This window comes from Perognathus longimembris, chromosome 21 (genome assembly GCF_023159225.1).
Source record: "Perognathus longimembris pacificus isolate PPM17 chromosome 21, ASM2315922v1, whole genome shotgun sequence".
NCBI classification, from domain to species: Eukaryota; Metazoa; Chordata; class Mammalia; order Rodentia; family Heteromyidae; genus Perognathus; species Perognathus longimembris.
Window position 1 is genome coordinate 16,649,254 of NC_063181.1, and position 21,836 is coordinate 16,671,089.

General features: G+C 38.5%; 1 protein-coding gene across 1 annotated transcript in view; it reads left to right on the forward strand.

Annotated features, from left to right (window-relative positions):
- Galntl6 (polypeptide N-acetylgalactosaminyltransferase like 6) overlaps nt 1-21,836 on the forward strand; it is an 837,540-nt gene that overhangs the window by 687,932 nt on the left and 127,772 nt on the right. Inside the window, exon 6 of the mRNA XM_048330738.1 lies at nt 1,961-2,144. Coding sequence (XP_048186695.1) covers nt 1,961-2,144 — 184 coding nt within the window. The remainder of the gene's footprint in view (nt 1-1,960; nt 2,145-21,836) is intronic.

Genomic DNA, 21,836 nt, shown 5'->3' on the forward strand with positions numbered 1-21,836 from the left:
GCTTTCTAAAACACTATGGAGTTGAGTTATTTATTACATCAGTTCGTTGTTTTTGCTCCATTCCTAAAGACAGAAATGGCGTGTGGTGTTGCTTACTGCTGTAGCCCAAGAATCCAGAAAAGTGACTGGCACATCATTTTTATTCAATAACTATTGAAATGTGATTGATGAGTGGGTGGATAAAAGAATGAATGAATAATGTAGACATGGGAGATCCTGTATAGGACTTTTTTGTTTCCACACAGTTTAATCAATGTCTTCAAAATATGGCACTGTGATTACAGCCAATAAATCCTGCCTTCTGCTTAGGAAAAACCTCAGAAGCAAATGGGCAGTTTCTTTACTATACATGCTTATCCCTGACACTAATTACATTTACTTCAGAATCTCCAAAACAATATACAGTGCAGAAATAACCAGGCTCCATAAATGATATCCTTTGTTTAATGTCACATATCACATCCAAAGGTCTTCCAAATAATAAGAGAGCAGGTGTTCATACTTAAATATTCTGCCTTTCAGACAGGATTGGTTTATTATGATAAATATTGATTAGATGTCCATTCATGGAAGGAAAGATACTTCACCCATAACTATGCCAGGTAAACCAAAGTAGGTAAATGCTAGTTATCTGGGCTGGTGGTTAATGTTATCACAATAACAATATCTGCATAGGAAGGGAAAGTATTAGAACAGAAATATGTGTGTATGCATAGGTGTATATGTATATAGAATATAGATAGATACATACATACAGATAGGTAGATATATGGATGGACGGACAAACAGACTGATAGTTTTTCTCTGGCAAACTAGAAAGGCCAGGTTTTAGAAGTAATGAACTAAGTAGACATTGTACCCTTGTTATTGTTCTCAAAAGTTAAGTGACCCTTGACAAGATAAATTCTCTGAACTTACTTTCGTCATATATAAATTGGGATGACAACAAGAGCCACCTCCTAGGGCCACCAGGAGTACTAAAAATAGCATACATATGAATCACTTAGTAGTTGTTCAAGAATTTAATAGTATCAGGAGTCATAACAATAGTGCTATAGTATCTTGTCATTTTGAGTAGGATAAGAGAAGATAAAGGAGTATAGCTTTGATAAATCTGACTTAAGGAATCTGAGCCAAATATTTGTCAAATTAGGTGCCAGTGTCTCATGCCTGTCATCCTAGCTACTCAAGAGACTGATCTGAAGATCATAGTCATTGCCAGCCCAGCCATTAGAGTTCATGAGTCTCCTACCTCTAATTAGGCAAAAAAAAAAAAAATCTGGAAGTGGAGTTGTTGCTCAATGGCTAACCTTGAGGCAAAAGAGAAAGAAAAAAATAAATAAAGCTCAGGAACAGTGCCCAGGTCAGGAGATCAAGCCTCAGGACAGTAGCGTGCACGCGCGCACACACACACACACACACACACACACACACACCATTATCAAATCTAAGAGCAAAGAATATTATGTATGATCTGTCATCATGTAGAGGGAAATGGTCACCATGACTGCTACAAGATTAGATGCTACAGAAACCATAAAGTTAAATATTTACATGTTGGAAACTTCAGAACGCAGGCCCATATTTCCTCAGCAGGCAGTAGCTGAATGCTTGAAGGAACACAAGTGCCATTTATACTCTGTGCATGTTGAATGCATGATAAAATGACAGATTGGGGACAGGTCAGGGCAAAAATGTGACCGAGGTAAAGCTAAATGGACTCCACAAGTCTCTCAGGGAAATAACTTTCTTAAGAAAAAATATAACAACTCTAATTGGACCTTCACTGTCCCTTCACGTTAACACAGCCTTCAGAGACTCCTGCAAAGTGCTCAAATGCCGACAGGGAAGCCAGGCTGCATGAGTTAGGCATCGAAGGGCTCTAAGCTTCTCTGGGCTGGAAAATGATAGATGACCAGGGCAAGCATGTCATTTCCTATTTTGTGCTTTCATTTTTCAGACCAAATTGCACTAAACCACAAAACCATCGTGTGTCCCATGATCGATGTGATTGACCACAATCACTTCGGGTATGAGGCACAAGCCGGAGATGCCATGCGAGGAGCCTTCGACTGGGAAATGTACTACAAACGAATCCCCATCCCTCCAGAGCTCCAGAGGGCAGATCCCAGCGACCCATTCGAGTGAGTAGAAGCGGAGGGAGGGGGGCCAGGGAGAGAGGGCAGGAGACTCATTCTAGGTGTGTCAAATCCAGGACCCTGGAGCGCAATTATCTCTGATAAAATAGAATAAAACAGGTAATAATGATATGCAAAACACCAGGAAAAGGTCAGACCTACAAGATATAGAAAATTAAAATTACAAGCTCTGCTGAATATCAGGATCACTTCTCACTTACTGTAAGAGAAAGTATGTGTGTTGGGGGAAAAAATCAGAAGCTGAATACCAACGTAATGAGTTAGGATGACACGTCTAATCCTGCTCAGGAGGATGAGATCTGAGGATCACAATTCAAAGTCAGAATAGGCAGGATAGTCCATGAGATTCTTTCCTCCTATTAAGCATCAAAAAGGCAGACGTAGAGCTATGGCTCAAATGGTAGAGCACCAGCCTTGGGCAAAAAAAAAGCTAAGATCCTGAATTCCAGCCCTAGTACTCACACACAGAAAAAAGAAAGATAGAAAGATAGAAAGACAGGAAGGAAGGGAGGGAGGGAGGGAGGGAGGGAGGGAGGGAGGGAGGGAGGGAGGGAGGGAGGGAGGGAGGAAGGGAGGGAGGGGAGGGGAGGGGAGGGGAGGGGAGGGGAGGGGAGGGGAGGGGAGGGAGGAAAGGGTGATACATATGAAGGGGGTGACACTGATCAAGATTCACTACATTCTTAAACTTTTTATATGGCACCTCCTTTGTACAACTACTTAAAGATAATTTGAAAAATAAAGAAATAATTTAAAATGCATACATAGCAGAGAATACATGGAGCAGCCCTACACACACCCCTTTTAGAAGTTCTCTTCTCTAGCTCTCTATGTTCTTCCTACTTTTCCTCAAGGAATTATTGGAATTATTTTATTTTCCTAGATATTGACATAAAATAGAAAATTGATTTTAATCTATAATCCCTACTAGAATTTGTCTAATTAAAATAAAAGTCAGTGTACCTGAATGTTTCCATAAGTTACAAGTAGAAAATTCATTCAATATACACAAAGTAAATAACCTTTTGATAGCTCTATGCCTAATTTAAGTACTAGTTAAAGAGTTTACCTGCCAGATGGTAGGCATTCAAACCTGTACTTCTGGCTACTCAAGAGGGTTGAGAAATGAAGACCACAATTTAAAGCCGGACCAAGCAGAAAAATCCATGAGACTCATCTCCAATTAGCCAGCAAAAAGACAGAAGTGGGAGAATTGTTCAAATGGTAGGGTGCCATCCTCAAGTGAAAAAGCCAAGTTAAGAGGCCCTGAGTTCAAGTCCCAATGCTGGCATAGACACACACACACACACACACACACACACACACACACACACACACACACTTACAATAATCCGATTGATTTCTACAAAATGAAGTCCCTTTTATTTCACAGAGGGCATGAGAATTTTGCATCTCAAGAAAAATGAAGACAGAAATAACCCTAATTTGACAACTCGATATTGAGATCACTAATGGTGAACAGTGAAATTGTTCAACAGCTAGCTCAGAGATTGTCTATTATACATATAGCCATATTTGATCTCATTAAAATCTGTACAACTTTACAGTTATTATATTTTTATTAGTATGAGACAAATGTTTGTGTTAAGAGCCTGTTTAAGCTGCATTAAAACCAATATATTGTCTTTCCATCATCAAATGCAAGCCATGGGAGTTTGCAGGAGAGAAGCCACTGCATACAAAAGCCACTTTTGTGATACTTACATTTTATTTAAATTCTAACAAACATTTAATAATCCTCAGAAACATGTCTCCTCCAATTCTGTCTATACAAACAGAAACTCAAGGGAGAAGCAGATGGGGTTTCAGAGGTCTTTAGGTAGATAAAAATGGGAGGGAAATCATTGCTTTTGCAAGATGAAGTACCCTCATCAACTAGCCAGAATTTCTAGTTAGAGTGCCTCTGACTCTCAAATTACTGGGAACATAGGAAGCACCTTTTAACTCCCCCACAGGAATTGACCAAAAGATCATGAATATTCAAAAGTTTTTTTAGGCATCTAAATAAAGGAGTATCTAAAAAAAATTTAAAGTGGCCCAACTGATTTGGTCCCTAGACTTTCCCCAAAATAATCATGTAAAAATCTGGGGGGGGGGGGCAGGGGGGAGAAGCATGCTAAGTGAAGTAAGTCAAACACACAGAGAGACAGAGGACAGGTTTTTCTCTCATAGGTGAAAGTTCAATCAAAATTACAAATGCATATGCAAATATATGCATGTATATGCAAATATACACAAATATATTAAGTAGAGTATAACACATGTGACATATACTTTATAGATATAGTATAAGGTATATACCAAATTTATCTGAGGAGGACTCCAATGGTGTAAATCCTTTGAATAACTACAGTCTAAGAAAATGAATCATAGGCAGGTGGAACATGTGTTGTAGGAGAGGGGTGCAAGGCCAAGGGAAGGGGATAAACTCGTGAAGAGAGGACAGGTGAGTAGACACACTCATAATATTCAGTGCACATACTTAACATTGGAACTCAGTAAATTGAGGGGAGAAATGGGGTTGGGAGAGAGGGGGAAATGATGATAATAGAGTAACAGTGATCAAGCTTCTTTGTACTCACAAACTGACATGTAGAATTTAAACCCTTTTACAGCTACTTCAAGATAAATAGACTTAAAAAAGAAAACCTTGGCAGAGAAGGTTAAAGTGAGATGCGTAATCAGTAGAGGAGGCATTGAGTGTGTTCATTTACTTTTTTAGCCAGTCTACCATGTGCAGGTATTTCAAAATGGGTACAACATAAATAGACACATTTTAACTTACCAAATTAAGAAATGATTATTTAGAATAAAGAAAAAAATTGTTTTAGTATTTAAAAAATTAAAACGTGAAGAGGGGAGGGGGATATAAAAGACCCTAAACACGGGACAATGCTCATTTTCTGTCGGCTGGGGCAGCATCAACAGCCCTGCACTATCACGACAGGTAATCATGTATTAAGGGTGAGAATTCATCTATGGAGGCTCCACAAACACTGTGATAGTGACTGATTGTAATGGGCTTTTCCTTCACTTCCACTGTGATAGCAGAGTGGGGCTCAGCTTCCCCCAAACAGTGGGATCAAAATACTACCAGAGGGCTCTCCAGGAGCAATATTGTAAGTCTTCTCAGAGCCTGAAGTGACAGTAAATGTTTTTGTCAGGCTCAGGCTACCTCACCAGCAAGCACCTGGCTTAAATGGGGTGCTGACAGGATTGGTCACTTTCAGAATGAGATTACCACTTGTTCCTGTCACCCATTTTTTAAAGATGGCTGCTTTCCTGTCAAAAATTGCATGAGTCTATTGAATATTACTGCCTCTCCACTTTAACTCCCCTTGATTCTGAGGAATGTGGACACTTGAGTCTTTCGTGTTAAATGTAGCTTCCAGAGGTGTCCACTTTGATCTTAAAAACTGCATTTGCCTTCCTAATAATAAAAGAATGGTTACTCACATGCTCTGAGCAGGATATCAGCAATTCCATTACCACGCCAGTAACCGGAGTGTTCTCATAAACAGACATGCTTTAGGCGAAAACTTGCTTCTCTAGATGTAAGGCTTTAAGATACACACAATGAATATGGTGTACCTCTCTCATAGTCTTTCATGTTTCAAGAGGGAGGGAGCGGGACTATTCAGTTTTCAGTCACAAGAAGAGAACTAAAAAAGAATAAATAAGTGTATTGCGAACCCCAGGACATTTCATAAAATACATATGCAAAATCATCTTTGTGCAATGAGTGTATCAAATGTCCCAAAGTACAATACCTGAATGCTCTCATTTACTTTGCTATTATTTAAATTTTCAGTGACAGACTTGATTACAGTAGAGGGGGTTTTATTTAAACTGAAAATCCTGTAGAAGTGAGTCAAAGCTGATCAGTATTTAGTTGTTAATCATTGGGTTTAATTGAATTAATCAAAGTATTACAGTTTATAAGCATGTATTATTTCTCAAGCATTCAGTTGAAGTACAATGCATAGATAATCCTAGTGTGTGATAGAAACTGTACTTGTAGTGTGTTATTCAATCCAAAGAATTCAAAATCCTCCTGCTTTTTGAACTGAAAATCCAAACGTTCAGTAATCTGAAGAACAAAACAAAAGAAAATCTCGTGTGTAACTTTGAACACTGAAAAAAAATACATTTATAAATATATCTGGTTTTTAGGAAGGGGGGAAACAACTGTTTCTAGGTTATTAGAGAAAGTGGTATTTGTGTTTCGCATTATTGTGTGGCAATAAAAACATGGTTTGGACTGAACTGAAGTGAATCAGATTGGATGCATTCCAGGAACATATTTTTTTATTAGAGTTTGTGGGATGGTTTTAGAGGATTTTTGTTTGTTTGCTTGTTTTATTTTTCATGCTGTTCAATACTGGGACTTGAACTCATGGCCTTGTGTTCTCCCTTGACTTTTTCCCATTCATTACTTAACTTAGAAGTATCTCAGGGTGTGGGTAACAATAACCAGGACCTACTGTCAATCCAAGTTGTTGGAAATATGGAATGCTTGTGAGCTGGTTCTACAGTCCAGAATGGGTGCAGCTTATACTTACTAAAATTAACTGAATGCTATTTGTCTGTCAGAGCTTCATGTTACTATTGAATAAAAGTAGAATTCCTTCCAAATTTTTCTTATAGTGTTTTCCTATATTCTGAGGGAGACAGTAAAACATTTGTTGACTTTCTATAAGAGCTAGGCATAGTAGTTCCCATCTGTAAGCTCAGTTTTTGAGAAGCAGAGGCAGGAGGATTGTGACATTGAGGCCAGTCTGGGATACAGAAAAGGTTCTAGCCCATCTTGGGCACATAGTGGAACTCTGCCTTAGTATAAATAAATAAATAAATAAACATTGATGCCGCTGAGTAAAAGTTAGTGCTTATTATCTAACAAAATTTCTTACTCATGCTTAAATAGAATAAAGCCTATCACTGAGTGGTGTATGAGATATTGTTTATACATTAAATCAAGTCACTACTGTCACAAACTTTTCATCAACCTTCAAGCAATTACTTCCAGAACTTGTGCCACGTTCATCCAAAAAAAAATTAAAACAATGCATAAAGCTGTCATAATTTTTGCCTCATTGATTTCAATGTCCAACCAAAAAAATCCAGAATTTATGGGAAATTAGATCGGAATTCATATTCATCCATTTCACCAAGAGCAGAGGTCCATGACAATGAACTAGATTGGCTCTTCACAACTTCAACAACAGATCCTACCTTTGCATTATTCCAGAAAACCGTCCATTAATCTGATCAAATAATCTACTTGATTAATCCTGTCATATTAAAATGTCATATGAAAACTACTAGCTGTTACACGTGAAAGACTTCATTGTCCAACTTACAAAGATCTTTTGGTAGTAAAGTAGATAGTGTGGTTTTTTTCCTACTTTGACAAATAAAAAGAATCAAAAAGATTAAGTAACTAGCAGAACTAATCAGAGGCAAAATCAAAACTCAAATTAATATCTCCACTCACTCATGTAGACATTCCGTATCTGCTTAAATCAATAATCCCACAGGACCCTAATCAATGGCTTCTTTCTTCCTTTCAGACTTTAAAGCCTAAGGTTAATCAATAATTTTCCTTCCCTTTGATGAAAAAAATGTCAGCACCCGTTAAAGGAAGTATTTTGTCGATTAATGTTTCATAGTGAGTCTATGATAATAAGAGCAGAAAAGGAAACAGATTGTCTCATCCCCATACTGTGTTCCCATCATTAAACCAAACTAGAGCTGATGGGTTGGAAATGTCAGCCTTCCATTACTTACTAATGAAGGAAAATGTCAACAATGCCAGCTCCGGGACTGTTTATAACAAGATCTAGGTCAATATTTGACAACCGCAAAAGGACAAAGTGTTTAGGAAAAAAAATATGGTCACACTACTAAATAGTGTCCTAATCTACAAGTGGGTGAGAATGAAGGAGGGCACATGGCTTCAGTGTCGAAAAACTAATCAAAATATTGAACGAGATCAGCCTCCTCCAAATCCCAGAATGAAAGCCCACTGAAGATTTATAATTAATGCAAAATAAAATGTCACAAAGGCAGAGATGTGGTAAGTACCCAACCCTCTGTTAAGAAAACATCTCCCTTTCACTGGATTCTGCCCGCCCTTGGCCTGGTCTGCGAAGGGATTCACATCTGCCAATCAACACTCACAAGGGGGCCGAAACTCCCTATTTTCCTTTGTCAGAGTCTGCCCATCAGAAATGCCTATTTATTTCCTCCCTCGCCCAGAAGGCATTATCCCAAAGATCTTCTCTTTTCTTTAATATAATAATATTCCACCACACGATTACCAAATTAGCAATCCTAGCTATTATAGCTTGGTGTTCCCCTGATCGCTTTGGGTTTCTCCTCATCTCTTTAAATATCTAGGTTTCTGAAAAAAATTAGGGGCCTTAAGAACTCCTCTTTCTGGCTGGGCACTGGTGACTCGCGCCTGTAATCCTAGCTACTCAGGAGGCTGAAATCTGAGGATCAAAGTCTGAAGCCAGCCCAGGCAGGAAAGTCTATGACACCCTTATCTCCAACTAAATCACAGATCAAGCCAGGAAGTGGCTTGGTGTGGAGCTATGGCTCAAGTGGTAGAGTGCTAGCCAAGAGCAAAAGAGCTCAAAGACAGTGCCCAGGCCCTGAGTTCAAGCCTCAGGGGGAAAAAAATCCTCTTTCTAATCTCTAGTTTTTGAACATCTTTTATTGTGCCACACTTTCATAAGAGGTCTGGTGCGTTTTGCTATTTGAAAGATATGCGCTCTTCTTCCACCGTGGAGATTTTACCCATTTACATCAGTCACTCAGGATTATGAGATCCGTGGAACTCCTGTTCCTCTCTACCCAAACCTCACTATGACTTTTCTACTTAACCTCATCTTGGTTTGATAACGTCTCATGTGATCATTACTTTGAATTCCTTATCCCAAACACCTTGGGAAAAAGAAGATAATCACCTCTTGATCTCCAGTACTATGCAACAGCAACCAATAAAACTGTGCTACAGGAGACCTAACAGTGGCTCCCTGTGTACTGAAGAATCATGGGGTTCACATACTCAGATTTCAATTGATTACTATTTTTCTTACCTGTTCTTTCAGCCATTACCTATTTTGTTCTGCTTCCCAAGCTGTTATCTTGAGTCTAGCTGTCTCTCTTAATACCTAAGGCCTACTTACCTGTTCCTTCCCCACTCCCAGCATGTAACTTGACTAGGTATGTTCCTTCTTGCATAGACTGTTTTGTATGTTCTGTATTCTGTTATAATTATTCTAGATTTGTTTCTGGTTTTCCCACCTTCTTTAAGTCTTATCTAAAATAACCCAACTCCTATAAGTCCAGGAAAATCTTGTCCCAGCTGCCAGCCCAGTACCAGCTCATCAACCTTTACTCTCCCAGAGATAGCATCATATCAGAGCATGGCAAAAGTTAGCAGAATCCCCTGGAATTCTATAACAATTCATCTTCTGTCTCAGCAGGCAGGAGTCTACATCTTTATCCTGGGTATTTTCAGCCTTATTTTTCTCACTGGAGGCTTCATTGCTAATATTTCTGCCCCGTACTTGCTATCTCCTTTATTTCCCTTCTCAATTTAATTTTTCTTTTGTTTTCCTTAATCATTGCTAAACGGAATACTACCATGGAAACTCTAAAATGGCAAAGGGACTGTTTTATTCATTTTATTCAATACTACATCACTAACACCTTGTGTTCATACCTGCCAGACAATCACTATTTATTAGATGGAAAAACAGAAGCCAGAGAAGTCAGTATGTATTTGGAGAAGAGATCACCATTGTTCAACAAAGGACATGCACTAATAAGAAAAATACTGTGGCCAGACTAAGCATAGAACAGGTGGAGTGCTACCCATGGTCCAGACTGTAAGAGCATAGAGACTTACAAGGGAGTTGTAGAAAGTAAAGAAGAGATTAACAAAGGACTTTGTTCTGTGGCAGGAAGGAAAGAAGATGATCTACATTGTGAATGAAAATCAAGTTAATTTAAAAAAAAAAGAAAACTTTACAAAGGATGTTAACCCTTGCTAAAGAAAGATATTGTAAGACATGGTGCTCTACCTTGTCAAGTGGTTTCAACTATTATTTCTAAAGAAAGAAGATACTGATATGTAATCCAAGGCAGGAAGATACAAAACCTGGCTCTGATTCTATGTTGATGTGTTCTGCGTTAGGTGGAGTGTACTTAGGCTGACATGTGACAGCACAAAACATTGTGCCCAGAAACAAGCATGATACACATGGCCAAAGAAAAATTTCCCCAAGCAGGCCATTCTCAATCTCAATTCTCTAACAAAATTAGAACAAAAATAAATTTAAATAATAACATAGCCATGCATATATGCCTCTTAATGTAAATAAAGATGAGTGGTGGACAAGTTATATTCTTTGATAAGTCTATCTGTGATAATATCCTTTGCTGTTTGGATTATGTATTTGGTTCCAGAAGAAGCTTAAATGAGGCTTTTCCATGGAGACATGGGCTTGATGAGCTCCATTGTGAAAATCAGCAGATATGACACCAAGTAGCAGAGATAATAGTTCCTTCTTTCCTTTTTTTAACCCTCCTTCCCGTCCTCCCTCCTTCCTTCCTCCTTTCCTTCTTTCTTCCTCCCTTTTTCCTTCCTTTCTTCCTTTTTTTCTGGGGCGAGTCTAATATATATTAAAATGAATGTTTTTCTATAGAAAGACATGTTTCTGTAGCTTGACGTACCAGTAAAATTTGCCACAATGAACCCTAGAGAGGGAGGTGACACCACATAATTGGAGGGAAAGGCAGAGCCTCGGGCCACCTGCCAGGAGACGAGGCTTCATGCTGGCTATGAAATGGAGACGACTCCTTCAGGTGGAACTTCGCATCCCTAAGTGACCTTGAGAGCATTTTTTTTTTCAGCTTTAACTTTCTTCTGTTGTGGACGTCTACGATGTGTTGCTTTTATGTCTTTCTCCTGCATGGTGTCTCGTGCTCCCATCTGAAGACACTAAAATGGAAGACAAAGTCTCTGCCCACGTGTGTCTTCTGGAGATACTTATCTCTTATAGGAACAGGCAGGTGAATCGGGGCAGGAGATTCATGAAGCACAGTCTTCCAGGCTATGAAGATTAATTACCAAACCTACCTATGGCCTCCTAAACAAGTAGCAAGGGGAGGAATGGCATAAAGTGAAGGGGAAAGTAACTACATAAATGACAGAAAAAGTGGTTCTATCACAAGCCAGACAACAAAAAGGTGTGGATGCAGAAGGAAGCTACCAGAAAGAGTGCTGTGAGCAGCAAAGGAAAGTTGGAGTACTACACCTCCCCCACGTCAACATCAGACCCCATGATATATCGCTTTCCTTCCCCACAACCTGTCCCTTACCAGCTCTATAAATTGAAATGTTAGTGAAGAACACAGGCTTGCTAAGTATTTTTTTTCCATTGCTTAACACGGCTTTACACATTGAATGTTCACATTGTAATAAAGGTCCATGTGTAATTAAATTTCACATGGCATAATAGAAATCATCTCATAGAAAAGAATTCTAGCATGAGGAGTGGGTTGCAAATCTACAGTGATAATATAAGTGGGCATGAATATAGCTCTTTTTTATTTGTCACTGAACTCCACTATACCCTAGCGTATCGTTTCCTGAGCCAGCAGCAGGTTTGACCCAAACATATTCAAGGACTAGAGCAAGAGTATAAATGAAGGCCCAGGTGGTACAAGTCCACATATTTAGAAGTTATAAATCAAGCTAGCAAACTAGTGAGTTTTGTGTCAGCCTTCTACCTTGATAAATATACCTTAGAAACAACAGAGAGGGCTGGGTTTGTATGTAGAGACCCTCCTGAGAGCTGTGTGGCTGCCTGTGTCCCTGTGGGGCTGTACCACAGCCCATGGCCCATCCTGCTCTACTAGGCTGAGGGCAGATAGCATCAAATCCACACATCCATCCTCCTCATTAAAAATAGCCATCCATTGGTCAGTCCTAAGAGCATAAATTCCAACCACAGAAGAAAAGACCTAGAAAGAACATCAAAGAAGGAAAGAAAAATAATTGCCATCCTAAGAAAGCAGGCTCTACAACTATAATAATAATAGTAATGTAGATTTTACAAAACTCAATTGTGAAAAGTATAATGCTTCCACTAAGCACTGCTTTTTTGGCCCCAAGGACTTTCTGTTGTGAGGAGGGGACCATCCAAACTCTAAAATTATGGGACAATAGAGAGCACCTGGTCTTCAACTAAAAGTACCAAGGTTCTTTGCGTGGCCTGTATATATTGTCACATACTCTCTAAACCATCTCTAGATTACTCACACAATATACTACATCCTCGATGGTAACTCTTCCAGTATGGGGATGGAATGTTGGGTGAGAAGGAGAATGGAAGAAATGTGAGCACAGCAGTTTAGAAAGGAAAATAATCCCAACATGGAATTTGATTCTTGAGTTGACTGAATTTGAATGAGCAGTGTATTGAGAATTTATTTCTAAGAAGCCAAGGTCTAGATTGCAACTGTATGTTTTCACAGTTGGCCCTCTGCTGTCCATGAATTCTACATCCATGCACCGTCACCGGCTCCACCAACCATCACTGAGCAAAAATGCTCAGAAAAGAAAAACTGTGTTTGCACTGAATATGTACTGCCTTCTTTTCTTGTCATGATTCAAAACATCAGTCTATAAACTTACTTGCAGGTCATTTTTGTAGTATTTGGTTACAAGTACTACTCTTCACATCACCTTCCCTTTCTATGTGTCTAACATGGGACCTAAGAGAGAGAAAATTATAGGACAATAAGAAGAAACAAAATATATTTTCCATCTATAAATATGGAATCTTAGTAGCAGTAAAGAGATGTCCCAGTTAAAAAAAAAAACAGTGCTCAGAACCACAACAATATTATCAGAGAACATGTAGGAAAAAGAAGCTACAATAGTTACCTGTAAATAAATTGAGTACTAGGGCTAGAACCCTCAGTTCTAAGATTCTTCTTGTCTCCAGAAGGAGAAAATATACCAAAAGAGTCCAAATATATATTTATATACAATTGAATTAGAATAACACAATTTTCAGCTATCCATTAATTGTAATTATTTCACTATCCATTGACTGTTCAGAGAATTAAAAATAAGAGAGATATCCTTGAAGTGGATTTCAAACTTGATGATATACTTATGAACTTTGTTTCTTGATATCTAATATAGTTAACTAGGCACTTCCAGGGAACAGCTTTTTTGGCATCTCAGACATATTGATCTGTTCTGATGCATTGATCTGATCAGACATTTTGGTCTGATTAATACATTCTACCAGTTTTATCTAAGAAATTCCCTGGAAGTTACAGACAATTAAAACCTAAGACTCTAAATTAAAGAAACCCAGTCCTGCAAAATGCTAATTCTGCTGAATTCAAAAATAAGCTGTAATTCTGGAAGACTGAAATAACTCTTTGAATGGCAGTGTCCTATAATTATACATGTATCTGGAGCATACATACAAGCAAGTAAATTACACAGGAAGACCATGTTCTCAATTGAAGTCACTTAGTAGCCCAAATAATTTTATATTAACTAACATAATATCATGAATTACGTATAGGATCTTAAATATCACTAGAATTAATCCATATGCCAAAATACTCAAGGGAATTATTTTCTAAAGGCTTTCTGGTGTTTTTAAACTTTCAACATGGCAGGGATAAACAAATTCAGAATACAACCAGAGCTAAACTTTCTTGAGAAAACATGAAAATAACTGGAAGCAAAAACACAACCTACCAATAAAATCTTTAGCAAAAATGTTTTCTTTTTAAATTTAGAATAATTGTAGAAATCTAACCCAGAATGGGACTTCTATTGCTTTTAAAAGGGAAAGGGATCCTAAGATATTCCAAACAGCAGTTTGCTTAACCTTTTTTAGAGCTAGACTGCCACCTGCTGGATAACAAGGTTAATTTTTTCATTTCTTCATTGTTAAAGTGATGTACAGAGGGGTTACAGTTTCATATGTAAGGCAGTGAGTACAGCATTGACAAAAGATCAAAATACGTTTTCCAAATGAGGTTTTCACTCTTATACTCATGGTAATGAACAACAGATAATATTGTGTTCCCAAAGTGTCCTAAGTAAAAAAACTATGAAATAAGTCTTGATTACAAAACCACCAAACCATATGTTTGATATTTATAAGTGAATAGATGACTGACAAAAAATTCCTCTGAAAAGTGTGCCATGTCACTGTTACTCATGACACCAACACAGAGAAAAATAGACCACAGAGATTCTCAAGGTAGCTTAGAGTAATTATTGGTGCATAAAGCAGCTACCAGTCCAAAATCCTAGGTTCATCTGTCTATAATGGACACCTGTTGTCAAGCTTAGAGGCTGTAGTGGATGTACAATAGTTAGGGAAGGAGAAGGACAGGAAGAAGAGAGGAAAAAAAGAAAAGAAGGGAAAGAAAAGCAAGGAAAACAAGCAGATGGCTTTCCCAGGGAAAAGGAAACCATTGGAAAAGGGAAAAGTACAGGCTTGGCAACTGACAACAACTAAAAAAGACTGAATCTGGCTCTGGCTGATTCAGAATGACTTTGCTTTGAATTATTTACCAACCAACAAATTCCCAGAGCAAGCCCTCTGCCTCTGCCATTGACCTCAGACTTCCAGCCTCCAGAACTGCGGGAGATATATTTCTATTTACAGGTCATGGCTCTTCATCAAGCAGCCAGAGCTGCGTGGGACAGCCTGGAACTTGTACCTCCCCCAGGGGTGAGAGGAGTTTCAGACTAGAAGCCCAGTGTGACCACTGACTAATTTGTAATCTTGGGGAGATTATATCTTTAGACTTTGGGCTATTTGATGAAACACTAGGTGGCAGAACCACGATTCATGTCTAGATCTATCTGACTCTACTCTCCAAACAGTTATTTCTCTATAATACAAGATCAATAATGCTAACACAAACAAAAGGAAAAAAGAAATCTACCTGCTTCAAAGAACACCGTGTGGTGATTGCAGGAAGGTGATCATTCACTCCCAGAGCCTCAACATGGCTGAACTGGGGATTTAAAACAGAAATAAACTTGTTCCACAGTGCCACCCATTTGCATTCCCTCTATTACTCACATGCAAAGATGTTTCAAATGGGACCATCTCAGCACTAGCCTCTAATGATCTTTTGGGTTTAACACTTGTTATTGTCTCTACCAGACACAAACCTTGATTTAATAAGCTGCGTCTGTGATAAAACTTAAATCACCACTATTTTCTTTCTAAGTTGCAAAGTGACATGCGGGTGCAAGGTTCCAAATTTTCTCTCCAAATCCTTTGTATTTGCCGAGTAGAACCACTCTGGACTCTTCCCTGAGCACTTCTAGTATATAATTTATGCCCTGGATTAGGCGGCCTAAACTGACCACTTAATGGGTATATATAATCCAATCTATCTATCTATCTCTCTCTCTCTCTCTCTCTCTCTCTCTCTCTCTCTCTCTCTCTCTCTCTCTCTCTCTCTCTCTCTCTCTCTCTCTCTCCCCCCTGCTCTTGTCTTGATTTGTCTTTCCAAGCCATGAGTTTCTGCTAACCAGGAGAGCTATTTTCACAAGTGTTTGATCTCCACGTGGTCAGAGAGAGAGAGAGGACAGCAATTCCCACAGTACCAAAAAAAACCCAAGGACTTCACTAGTCCCTGCTTTGAACATGGCCATTCCTGCCCCAATCACTCCAGCCAAGGAGACAGAGAGATAGACAGGGAGCTTAGAATATCACCCACAGGACAGGGTAGTTCTTCTGGGTTAGTAAAAGAATAACTGTGAGCACACAATCAGACTCAAATTTGGATGCAGAGTGCAGTTTTATACAAGTTTTCCCTAACTCACGTTGTTAAGTACCCAATATTTTCTCTTCTGAATAATCCTGGAAAGCTTGTGTTGACAGTTTGGAAGAAATTCATAATTTAAGGGAGAAATTGGAACTTTGGTTATTGTGGAGACACTGATCTTAGTAAATACCAAACAGCCTCAAAATGAAGGGGTACTAGAGAAGGCATCTTTTTTGTTGTTTGTCTTTTGGCAGCACTCGTGTTTTGAACTCAGGATTCCACACTTGTTCAAATGGTACTGTACCACAGGATTCATGTCTCCAGTCCTGTCTTTTGCTGGTTATTGGGAAGATGGAATTGCATGGACTTTTCTACCTCAGCTGGTTTCCAACTATCATTCTCTAGATCTCAGCCTCCAGCGTAACTTGCATTACCATCCACCAATATCTAGCTTAGGAAAGATATCTTTTCTCCTCCCTGATTTGATTGTGGTCTAGATGGTAAGAGCTATCAAATGGAGTAAATGAAATCAACCTCTATAACCACATTTACAATAATGAAGTGTTGGTCTCCTGGCTCTCCTCCTCTGCCTCTTTGCCTTTGTAAGATCCCCACTGTCCACACTGCAGTCCCACTGGAATTAGCACCAGGCATTGTCACTAGTGGGACTTTAGGTCATCATTCTTTCTCTGGAAGAAGGCTACTAACCCTGACTGGAATTTGAATCCCACCCTGCAGAACCAAATGCTGAAGGACACAACTCCTCGCATAGTCTGATCATCTGTAACATTCTGAGATTATAAAGACAGCCTCAAAATTGGTGAAATGAGTGAATCCATCAAGATGCATAATGCATGCAAACTGATACGTTGAATTGAAATCCCTTTGTACAATCATTTAAGGATAATAAAAAAATTAAGTAAGTAATTTACTAATACCTACAGGAGCAAAAAGAAGAAAGGGGAAAGATGAAGTCCTCTATCCTTGTCACAGCTTATTTCTCAAGTGTTCCAGTTCTTCTCACAAGTGAGATCTGTATTGAGAGTGAGAGAGGGTGAAAATTATATTATAATAGAAATAGTTTTTTTCCCATTTCCAAAAACAAAACTTTTCCTGGGTGAATTATTCTGTAACTAAGCTCTGGGGCCTACTCAAGATGTCACCCAAGAACCGAGAAAGATAAGCTGACAAAAAGTGTTTGAAAGCAATGATAGGAGAGAAGTAAGGCGGATTCCCGCTGCTTACCAAGCTCACACTGATCAAGAAACAACCTAGGCTACATTCTCATCTCTCAGTATGTAATAAGGGCTTTTCTTTTGGTAATGGGGGATGGAATTTAAAGCAAAATGAGCAAGAGAGAAAAGCACTACTTGCTCACAAAATAATTTGTGACAATGTAAAAACTGAACTATGTAACTTGTGGATAAGGTCGAGAAGGGGAAAACCGGAGAATAAAGGAAGGGGTGACATTGATCAAGAAGCACTGTACCCATAAACTCGACTTATGGTAACTGCTTTGTATAACTACTTAATAATAACAATTTTTAAAAGTTAGAGTTTCCAGGCACTGGTGGCTCATGCCTCCTAACTACTCAGGAGGCTGAATCTGAGAATTGCAGTTCAAAGCCATCCCAGGCAGGGATGTCTGTGAGACTCTTATCTCCAATTAACCACCAGAAAACCAGAAGTGGTGCTATGGCTCAACTGATAGAGGGCTAGCTTTGAGCTGACGAGCTCAGGGACGGTGTCCAGGCCCAGAGTTCAAGCCCCACAATTGACCAAAGATAAAAAGGTTAGAGGGGGGAAATAATGATCTATGAGAGTATCTACTTTTCATAAACAACAACAACAAAAAAAAAAAAACCCAGCTGGAGTTGTCACTTTTTTTAGACCTTGAAGCACTGGGAGATTTTGAAAGAAGCCACCTGAGACACAAGCAAAAACATAAGCAGAGCTGGGGAGTGAAATCCAGACCAAGATGAAAAACTTGGACTGGCATGATGATCCACACCTGTAATCCTGTTGCTCAGGAGACTGAGACAAGAGGATCTAAGATTTGAGACCACCCTGGGCTATATAGTGGAATCCTGCCTTTAAACACAATCAAACAAACAAACAGCAGCAGTAACAAGCAGACAATTGATTTGCTTTGAATGGAGTCCTGGCTCTGTGGGGAGTTATTGTTAAAATTAAAATAAAAAATACAATATAGAATATGAAGTCCATATATGATATACTTTTCTTTAAATAAAACCACAGGAGGTAGTTGAGTAGTGTGATCTTATCCTATGTTTTGAGAAACATAACTTGGTGTCAGGCTTATTCCTAAGAATCATTAGAGGAGAAATAAACTAAATGCACTCCGATTGTCAAGACATGAATATGATGTAAATGCTGAGAGACAGCATTATAACCATGGTTCTAGAAATGGGAAACAGGCCGAACTGATCATGACTCTTCCACATTGACTTGCCTCCATGAATATATATCATAGTTCTAAAAATAGGGCCTTAAAGAGAAGTCACCTCATTTCTTAAGGAAGCCTAGCATGCCGCCCCACTCACCTCCTGTCCCCCCTCCCCCGTCCCGTGGACCAATTAAACATACCAACTCACCCAGTTCTTCTGGGAAAATAGAGGATCAACTTCTACCTGACCATGAAGTCTTGGGACCAATATTTCTTCAAGAATCGAAGGTACCTGTGTTATTTAGTAAAGCTAATAACAGAAAACAGCTGTCTTCTCTCTCCCAACACCCCAAATGAACTGGAGAGGCTCTCTATCGTGTTTTTCCACCAGGTACATAGCAGAAGGCTGCCTTCAATATTCATTCACCCCCACTTCATTCAGCATGATCCTTTCTTAACTTCTGCAGTCATTGGCATGAAAGAGAAATTGGTAAAAATGAGTGTAATTATAAGTTTTCCTCCTGGTTAAACTTTTGAGTTTAAAATGGCCAGAAAAGATCACCATTTATTCACGCTCAGATAACGCTTCATGGATGTCCTTATTTGGACTAAGAAATCTCCTACACATTCTTCCAAAATAATATTTGATGTGATGACTTTCTCCAAAGCATGGTCTATTTTGTCATCCTGTGTTTGGGAACAGACTGTCAGTTACCCTTGCAAAGCTACCTGGGAGCTGTGGCAGTTAGATAAAAGTGGATACTGACCCACATATCCTGAAGAGGAGAAAAAAAATCAATGTAAATAGATGTAATTTCTAAATAAAATATGCTTTTACCTAATTGAAAAGTCATTACCAATTAGTCAAATACAACTTTAATCAGACATGAATGATTGAGGCATTCTATATTTAGAAGATGAGCACAGGTTGACATTTTAAAACCCTCTTGTCTCAAACCATTAGCCTCGAAAACCTTTTACCAGGTAACTGAGGTATGAGTTTTTAATTCCCAGTATCAAACCAAGAATAAAATTATTTTAATTATGGTCAACTGGGTAAGGAACATTGACGGTCTAATTGCTAAGCTGTAATTCTGTATTCTGGCCCTGGGAGACACATACCTGAGCCAAGTGCTTCAATAATTCATTAAAGTACTTCCTGTGCATCAATTATCAAATCATGTGCCTTGATTACTTAGGGAAAGCTACCCTTGTGAAAAGACTTTTACCAACTATCAAAGCACGGGAGAAAAGCTCCAAACTATTATATGTTGACTTTCATTTAAAAAAAAGAAATATAAAATCCTAATAGCTCTCATACATCTATGAGCCAAAAGCAATACACAAAATGATTGCAAGGACCATGGACTGACCGATTTGATGCAGAATTATGAGGTGCATTGATTTGAGCTTCCTGTCTCTCCAGCGTTGGCTTTGCTCATAGTTCATCATAAAGAATTGTTTCAATATTCTTTAAGCATCAAAATGTGTGTGGATCTGATTTTTATCATTTTCATATCCCAGTGGTGCTGAATTCAGTGCCTCAGATATTCATCAGATCATCTGTTGGTAAAGTTGTTTTGCCATAGGTCATTTGTGACTCAAATAAAACACAGTCATTTTCATATTTGTATTATTCCACCCAAAATTACCAAACTTAAAACATATATTTAAAGAGAGAGAGAGAGAAGTCAATAAGCAGATGCAAAAGTAAAGATTTGCAAGTAGAAAAAGGGAAAATAAGACAACCTCAGACCACATTTCTGTGCATAAAGAAATCATCCAATAAATGTTTATTAGGTATTATTTATCTACCAAAAATTTAAAGAAATAAGGGGGAGTAAAACTTACAGTTTCAACTTGTGGCCAAAGTTTTATCCCTAACCAGTAATAAAATGGAGCAACATCTGCACAACATGAAATTTAACTTTTCTTCCTGTTCTAAATTGCCTTCCTATGATAAAAGCAATTCCAGGAAGAAAATTACTAGGTTAATGACAGCCCCAGAGAAATACAAATGATGAAGGATAATTCATTTATGGAATGATCAATTCTCAGTATTTAGAAACTACCTTCATGGGGTTTGTTAACTCACAATAACAAGTGTACTAAGTATATTCCCCCTCTATAATTATTACCTTTGTCAACACTCTTTTTGATACTGCAGCTTTAAGTGGACTGTTAGGACCAATATTAGCACCAGAACTGATTACAAGGGTATTATATCTCAGCAAATCTGTGCTTTATTATGATTTCTGAAATTTCCTATGAAGAAGAACTCAATAGTGGCCAATTGCCAGTGTTTGTTTTCATGGTATAGAAATCCAATCCCAATGTGCAATCTCAAGGTGGAGAATAGAGTCTGTGAAAGCTAAGGATAAGAATCTTATCTTGAGTTCTGCCTCCTCCTTCACACCTCTTACCTCCTGTACTATGCTGGACATCCAGTTGTTAAGAGCGATCACAGATGTTGAACCTTAAGATAACAGATGATGAAAAAGATGAACTGGTCAGCAGTAACAGGGATGGAGTGAAGAACCCAGTAACATGGTAGCACGTGTCAGGTGAGCAGAATCCCATTGAGTAGCAGTATGTCCAAAGAGTAGTTACGATCTTACCAGATGTCCCATGCAGGCTACTCCTGGTAGTTGGGTATGCTGTCATGACTGTGATCTCTTCTTTCCCACATATTTTCAACATCTGTGCACTTCTGTGAGCTACCTGCAATCCTTCAAATACATTCTTCTGTGTAAATGAGACAGAATGGGTTTCTTTGCAACCAAAGTTCCTGATTTGTGAGGAGACTAAAATTATTTAAAAGTGCTGTTTCCTGGAAATGAAATAGGTTCACACACAAAAATGGTAGCTTAGAAATGGCTTGGCTCCCCCAACTCTCCCCGCCCCCACATCCAAATTCTCCCTCTTTACAATGATTTCCTGTTAAATATGTAAATAAATAAGACTCCACTAGGTCATCTATTACCCAGGGAAAATTTTGTTTTGCCTCAATCATAATAAAAGGGAGGGAAGGTAACTTAGATGATCTAACTCAATAATCTATCAATAAACAGAGGAAATCTTAACTAATTTAGAATTTGCTTCCTAATATATCCTATTTTTTTAAAGACCAACTGGCATTTTAATTTAGAGGTAGTTATTGCAGGCTTTTATAACAACCAGAGGTTCATTGTAAAGGAATACTATAGATGTAAGCTTATGTTTTGTTTCAGTGAAACGGTCATAAACACAGGGTAGGAAGGTAATGAAGCATATACACTTTCGGTTTTTTTTGTGTGTTTAAAAGTTTTATTTGTTGTAAATTTTGTCATAGTGGGATCTGAACAGAGCCTCACTTTGCAAAGCAGGTGCTCTGCCATGACCCCTAGCTCTCGAGTTTTAGTCACCCCTTCCCC